Source organism: Arachis ipaensis, chromosome B06, assembly GCF_000816755.2.
Source record: "Arachis ipaensis cultivar K30076 chromosome B06, Araip1.1, whole genome shotgun sequence".
NCBI classification, from domain to species: domain Eukaryota; kingdom Viridiplantae; phylum Streptophyta; class Magnoliopsida; order Fabales; family Fabaceae; genus Arachis; species Arachis ipaensis.
In genome coordinates, this window is record NC_029790.2 from 22,268,958 (window position 1) to 22,276,684 (window position 7,727).

General features: G+C 31.9%; 1 protein-coding gene across 4 annotated transcripts; it reads left to right on the top strand.

Annotated features, from left to right (window-relative positions):
- On the top strand, nt 322-4,798 carry LOC107646186 (U-box domain-containing protein 3). 4 transcript variants are annotated; one of them, XM_016350388.2, is made up of 5 exons: nt 322-534; nt 1,291-1,574; nt 1,691-1,807; nt 1,985-3,895; nt 4,208-4,798. In XM_016350388.2, exons 1-5 carry the CDS (start codon nt 525-527, stop codon nt 4,271-4,273), a joined length of 2,388 nt encoding a protein of 795 aa, XP_016205874.1. In that variant the 5' UTR covers nt 322-524; the 3' UTR covers nt 4,274-4,798. The 4 variants fall into 4 exon arrangements, with proteins under 4 accessions (XP_016205874.1, XP_016205875.1, XP_020959919.1 ...); XM_016350389.2 differs by having other exon boundaries at nt 1,294-1,574; XM_021104260.1 differs by lacking the exon at nt 322-534 and adding an exon at nt 601-901.

The window sequence follows — 7,727 nt, forward strand, 5'->3', positions numbered from 1 at the left end:
AAAAAAAAATAGAATCGTTTATGTATAAGAATACTCATCTGTCTCCATACCTACCTTTAACCTTACTTGCTTTTCGTTAAAAAACAACCCTGTAAGAAGTTTAAAAACTAACCGCTAATAAATAAAAATATTTATATTTTAATGTGATAGAAGAAAGTAATATTGTTGAAAGATGAAAGATTAAGATAATTAATTAAAACAGTGAAACAAATTTGAAGTTAATTGAATGTTTGGAGTTTGAGATAGATGGCAACAAATAGGTCCAACCGTATAAGATATTGGACCCACAGCATTAACCCCTATTATTTTTTATTTTTTATTTGTTAATTTGATAAAAGATTTTCTCTTTAGCTATTGGACCCTCTCTGCCTCAGGCTCTGTTCAAGGATGAACACACAGCCATCAATGGATGAATAAATCAAAGGTATGACCTTCAAAATTCAGAATAAAGAACGAACCTCTTTCATTCTGGAAACTTCCATTTCTCATGGCTTCAAATTGATCACGATCTGTTCTTCACAACCATGCATATAGGTACGCAAACGCAAAACTCCAATTAATGCGTTTTTTCCATGATTTCTTAGGTGCTCTTTTCGACTTTATGATTCGTTAGGGGGAATATGAGTTTTGTGTGGAATAATGATGATGGTGCTATGAATTTGAGGAATTCTTGAGTTGGTTATGGAATGATATGTTCTTTTTTCATGTAATTGGTGGAACCATTGGGGACTTGTCAAGAAGAAGAGAGGGCTAATTGAATTTTGAGCATTTAATTAATGGATGGTTCTGAAAGGTGAAGAATTGTATGAATTAGGATGAATTGAGCTTAGATGTTTGCTCCCATGGTGATTTTACTGGAACTTCTGAAAGTTGTTGTTCTGCATGCTCCATTTTCATTGGGGTAGGCATGTTTCAGCTAACTGCATTTGGCCTCTTTTAATTTTATACTAGAACCATTTTATGTTCATGCGAAATCCAGCTCCCATTCTGCGATTTGATTTCGTTTCAGTTGGTTTTGTGCACATTTTGTTTATTTTATCTGCTTTGGTATGAGATTCAGATATTCTTAAGTACTGTAGTGTTTAGTTGCTGATCTAAGGTTTTGCATGGACACAAACTTTTGGTGACACTATTGGAAATATCTCAATAATGGAGTCTACTTTAATCACTTAATGTTGTTGGATGACTTGGCAAAGAAGAAAATATAAAAATGGAGCTATTTTAGTATTAGAAATTTTCCTTCTTTTTTTTTTCTTTTGGTAATATGTGTTTGTTATGATGTTACCAAAGCAGGTCAAACGAGTACAACTTCAGCGAAATGTCTCATCAACAGCATTTCACGATTCATTCATCTAGTTTCTTGCCATACGGTAAAGCCTACCCCCCTTAAGAAGAACTTTGATAATATGGTTAGTGTGTTGAAGCGTTTGAAACCTGTGCTCGATGATGTTGTGGATCACAATCTCCTTTTGGAGGAAAATCTGTATAGAGAATGCGAGGAATTGGATATGTTGGTTAATGAAGCTAAAGAGCTCATTGAAAAATGGGGCCCAAAGATGAGCAAGATTCGCAGCGTAAGTAGTTACATATATTCTTATGTTCAATTTGATATCATTATAACGTTATTGCATTTGGTAAGTCTTTTCTCTGGAAGATGTTAACTCTTTTTTTGGGGTTGTTCTATTTTCAGGTTCTTCGAAGTGGTGAATTGCTGATCAAGTTACAGAGTGCTTCACTTGATATTTGTCGTGTGATTGTTAGATCCCTAAAGTCACCTTCAAATGCTTCAGTTTTGTCCAATCTTCAGGTATGCCAAAGTTGGAAGTTAATTGTTTCCCGATTACTATTGTCCTCACACCATTTCAGTTCCAACGGACAAGGACGGTAAAAAAATAACAAAAAATCCTCGTTTCTTCTATTTGTTAAAATTTTTTTGGTATATTTGATCAATAAACTGTGAGACTAATTGTTTCAAACTTTTCAGCAATATATGCAGGAACTTCAGGGTCTTAAGAAGGAGACAGCAGTGGTCTATATAGAAGAAGCACTTAGAAACCAAAGGAATAATGTTCAAACTTCAAATGATCGTCTAAAAGGAATTATTGAGTTACTTCACCTTACATCAAACCAGGAGCTTTTAAAAGAAAGTATTGCTGCGGAAAAGGAAAGGTTGAACACTGAAGTCAATAAAATGAAAGAGGAATTGGATGAAATTAACCAAATTGTGAATCTTGTCTGCAACTTACGCGAGTATGTGTTGAAATTTGAGTGCCGTGAAGTCAAACACGGTGTCTCTATCCCACAATACTTTAGATGTCCTTTATCATTGGAACTTATGTCAGAACCTGTTATTGTGGCTTCTGGTCAAACATACGAGAGGCAATCCATTCAAATGTGGCTTGATCATGGCCTGACTGTTTGTCCCAAGACTCATCAGAGACTTTCCCATACAAATCTTATTCCGAATTATACCGTGAAAGCTATGATAGCAAACTGGTGTGAGGAACATGCTGTCAAACTTCCCAATAACTCTAAGCCTAAAAGTTCTTACCATGTTTCAACCTCGTCAGATCATTCATTTCCTCAAGATTTTGATCCTGTGTGTAGTTTTGGGTCTTCACATAGTAGCTATTCCACTTCAAAATCGTCCCCTCAAACTGGAAGTGCATTTGAGAAGCAAAATGGTGATGGTTCTTTCAGACTAAGTGGAGAATCAAATGGATGCAGGAGTGGAGACACAGAAAAGTTTGACCACTCATCCCCTGAGGCTTCATGTAGTCACAGCAGAAGTGAATCAGTGTCAAGTTCTATTTCTAGCAGTGATTATGTATATCCAGTTTCAAAAGGGGTGTCAGCCATACCTAATAAGCATCAAAATGTGTTGTGCAGAGAAATCATAAATGAGCATCCTGCAAATAAAGAATCAGGGATTTCTACTCGGTTTTCAGGAAAGCAATCTCAAATCCCTGAATCCAAAATTGTAGGGGTGGAGAACGGAAATAATCATAGAAAGAATAATAATATTATTAATAGCCACACGGAAGTTGATTCGGTTCCTGCTTCCAACTTACAGCATGATGAACTAACTACCATATCTCATGTCAACAAGTTGATTGAAGACCTTCAGAGTAAGTCAAATGAGGTGCAAACTGCTGCTGCAGAAGAATTGAGGCTCCTTACCAAGAATAACATGGAAAACCGTGTCATTGTTGGTAAGTGTGGCGCAGTTACACCATTACTTTCGCTGCTGTATTCGAATGTGAAGATAACACAAGAACATGCTGTGACAGCTCTTCTGAATTTGTCAATTTACGAGGACAACAAGTCTTTGATTATGGAAGCAGGAGCCATAGAACCACTGATCCACGTTTTGAAGACAGGAAATGATGGTGCCAAGGAGAATTCTGCAGCAGCACTATTCAGCCTCTCCGTAATAGAAAACAATAAGGAAAAAATTGGTCGTTCCAGTGCAGTTAAAGCTTTGGTGGATCTTCTAGCCTCAGGAACACTAAGGGGAAAGAAGGATGCTGCCACTGCTTTATATAACTTATCAATATTTCACGACAATAAAGCTCGGATAGTTCAAGCTGGAGCTGTGAAGTATCTGTCTCAGTTATTGGACCCAGCTGACAGAATGGTTGACAAGGCTGTTGCTCTTTTAGCAAATCTCTCAACAATTGCAGAGGGTCGAATAGAAATAACAAGGCAAGGGGGAATTCCCTTGCTAGTTGAAATTTTGGAGTCAGGTTCTCAAAGGGGGAAGGAAAATGCTGCTTCTATTCTCTTCCAACTATGCCTTCATAGTTCGAAGTTTTGTACCCTCGTTCTGCAAGAAGGAGCTGTACCACCCCTAGTTGCATTGTCTCAGTCCGGCACGACAAGAGCAAAAGAAAAGGTTTGGTTCCATAATTTGCTATTCCCATCTATGTATTTAGCATTTAGGGTTTAGGGTTTAGTCTTTTTCACTGTTGGTTGAAACTAAGTGCTGATATCATTTTAATCACACTTTCCCTTTGATCTAAATATCATTCCAGTAGAAACCATAATGCATGATATCCTAAAGGAAATATTAATTTTCAAACAGAATTTTCAGTTATGCACAAAACTTAACGGATTAGTGAAGTCATGACATGTATATCATTTCTCGAGCCATTAACTTGTTCTAAACTGCGGAAGAAAAGCTAATGTGTTGTCCGAATGCATGCAGGCGCAACAGCTACTCAGTCATTTCCGTAATCAGCGTGAAGTGGCTGCCGGGAAGGGAAGATCATGATGACAGAAATTTTTGGTTATTGCATTGCCCTTTTGCTTTCTTACCTTAGTAGCTTGTGTGAAAATCATGTTCCTCCATCATTTTATGTCGCTGCCATTTAGCACTTCTAGAACTCCTTTCATTTCATTAATTTTGTTATTATCATTATCATTTTTTCCTGATGCATCATTTGTGTCACAAGATCAAGCTCTTTTTCTTTTTGTAAAGTTCAAAATGGCACTTCAATATTATGTAGGGTATTTATTTTCCATTTTTCAAACTTTTTTGTTCTTCTGTTGGCTTTAGTGATTTTGTTTCTTTGTAGTGAAGAGTACCATTTTTAGGAGGATATATTTATATAGGCATTTCTAAGCTCTAAAACAGTGTTTTGTTGTTGGAGTCATTAACTTATGTGGTCCTAAGTCACTGTTGTACATATTTGTAGTTGTCCATATATATGTATGTATGTATGTATAGATTCTCGTGGTCTATAATAAATTATGGTACCTTGTTCTGCAATTTGAGCACTCTAACTTCATTACTATTTATTCAAACCTTGTATTAATTAATCTTTGCTTTTGCTTTGACTTGTATAGTTTTATCTGCTTCATACGGATGGTAAGCTTTAGATCATTGACCTTGTGTATTGACGTTTTACGGGGTAATGCTATGCTACGGTGAAGTGTGAAGTTTGGTGAAAAGTGAAAATTAATTTTTTTTAATAAAAAAGCCCCACAAAAAATATCATGTTCAATGAAAATTTTTTTTTTTTTTTTTTTAATTTTTTTGTTTTTTAGATTTTTCTAGTGGTAATAGCATTACTGATGTTTCATGGTTGATGTTTGTTGCAACTGGATGAGAGGGTATCATATTCATCCACACGAGACTTGAGTTTGAGGGGGGTATGGTGATACCAAAATTCATGAATGGGTAGATTATCGGTCATGTAAAAAAAATTTTAAAAAAAAAACTATAATAAATTTTATAAGTGAATATGGCATACTAAAATTTAATTTTAACCTAATAACCAATGAATAATGGAATACAAATAATCTTAACTTTTTGCCCAAAAGAAAAACATCATATCTCCTTTTGCGACTGATAGCTTTAGTTGACATGCATAAATAGACAACTTTTGATTACCAAAAACGAATCAAATCGAATCCATCATCTTTATATCTCTCTATCTATCTATCTATCTATCACTCTTATTTTCTTCAGTTTTTTTTTTCTTTTAGTATATCTTAACGTGGAAGCTAATAAGATTTAATCTGCAGTTTCCTTTATATATCTTCTTCTACAATAACTAAGTCCTTCCCTATTAATTCAAAACTAAGTATACACAAGAATTGATTATATGAAAAATTAAATAGAAACGAATATTGTAAAACCAATTGATCAAGTGTTTCGGAGGTTGTTTGAGTTACTTGTCACCTTAGAGATCAGATCCATGCATGTTCATTGTTTTATATATAAACAAAAAATTGTTGCTAACTCTCTCTGTATATTAAATTAATTTAATTGTCATTTTCACTGTTTTAATGTAATAAAAAATGGAATTACGTTACATGACCATGACCGATATGTTTGTATCCATTATCCAATTTTGGTGTCTATATCAAGTGTGAACTTCGCATCTTAGTTTTCTTCTCTTTCCTTTAGTATGATGAGGATAAAAGTCCTATTTTAAGTTAAGTTCCTGAATTCTTAGTACTATTATTATTCACTGAACTGAGATTGGGTCCACTGAAGTCCATTAAACCTTTTGTCACAATTAAGAGCCTCTCTTTTCTACCTCTTTTATCTTAGATTCTCATCGGAAATAATCTATTGACCTCATCTTCAACTTGAACCCTAACTTTATTCATTTACCTTTTTGTATTAATTATATGGGTAGTGCTAGGTAACCAAAAAGTAATTACAATATATAAATGTTACAAAAAAATTTTCATTCTCTTGATAAGCAAGTGAGATACACCTCCTTATCACTCATTCTCCTTATCATTCACATTTATTCTGTGTGGTTAGAGTCATTAATGTTCTTTCTAAAATTAGTTTCAGTTTCTCTCAAATCAAATCCCTAACATCCCTCAATCACATTATTACTCATTAAAATGCAATTTCTCTACAGAAATTATGGAGGTTAAATTAAAAAATTTTAACTACTTTTACTATACAACTCATATTTTACATATAGACTATTAGAAAATAAAAAATATAATATAAAATTAAAAAATCAATTTTTAGAAATAATTATTAACTTGTTATATTAAAATCAATAAATAAGCATACATATGAATATTAAATAAAAAATATTAATAATTAAAATTATGACTTATTAGTGCACATGAGATAATTTGAAGAATACAATAAGACGCATAGTTTAAAATTTGATAATATTAATTATAAAAATTTATTAATTATAGACATCATAAGTATGAAATTATGAATATTATGTGCACAAAATTATGGATGTTATTAATATGAAATTATGGATGTTATCTGCATAAATTTATGGATGTTATGAGTAAATTTATCAATTAAATAAATTAATTTAAGAATTTGATATTTTTTAAATTCAATTATGATAAAATTTAAACATTTGTAGTAACTTGATAGTTACTTATGCAATAACTAAAAAATGATATGTAATGTAATTGATATTATAATTACCATTCTTAAATATAATTATTATTAATTTTTATTGTATTTTTATATATAAAAATCAAATTATAAAAAAGAATATTAAGTATTGATTACAATAGTGCCTAATAAAAAGGGATATGATTTTATAATTAATATCATTAATAAGCAGATTTGATAAGAACGGTGATAAGTAGAATGATAAGAGAGTGGAATAAAAAATAAAACTGTTATTAAGTGATATAAATGAAGTAAAATATAGAAAATTTTGACTAATTATGGCCGAAAATTTTTGGTTACCAAACTTTTTCCTAATTATATATATGAGTTTAGTCTGGATGGACGTGTATTAAACATGTATCAATGATCTTAATTCAAGAAATAAATATGATTTTTTTTGTGGATTGGTCTTAAAATTTAAAAATTATTAGTATGACTAAAAATTTTAGAATGAGTGAGTGTGTGAATAAATGAAAATTCTCCTAACTTATTAAAATTAATCTTATTTACAGAGAAAAAATACTAAGCTAATTAATATAATCTTTGACTTCAAATAGTCTTAAATAGTCTTGAATCTTATGTGATCTTTAACCTCAAGCAAACTTAAACTCTAAATGGTTTTACACATCAAACAAACTTAGATACCAAATATAAAATAACTTGAGTACCAAACCTAATTCATTCTTATTTTTTTTAATCATCATGTGTTTCATGCATATATAATCTTTGGCTTTAACTATTAAATTCTTTTTGACATCGAATAGGAAATGATTTTGAATTCAAACCTTAAATACATAAATAAAAATATTTTGTTGTAAACTAATCCTCCTAA

Coding starts and splice junctions, on each gene's coding strand:
- LOC107646186 (XM_021104260.1), top strand. Junction 1,808..1,984: donor CAGTTTTGTCCAATCTTCAG/GTATGCCAAAGT, acceptor CAAACTTTTCAG/CAATATATGCAGGAACTTCA. Junction 3,896..4,207: donor CGACAAGAGCAAAAGAAAAG/GTTTGGTTCCAT, acceptor GAATGCATGCAG/GCGCAACAGCTACTCAGTCA.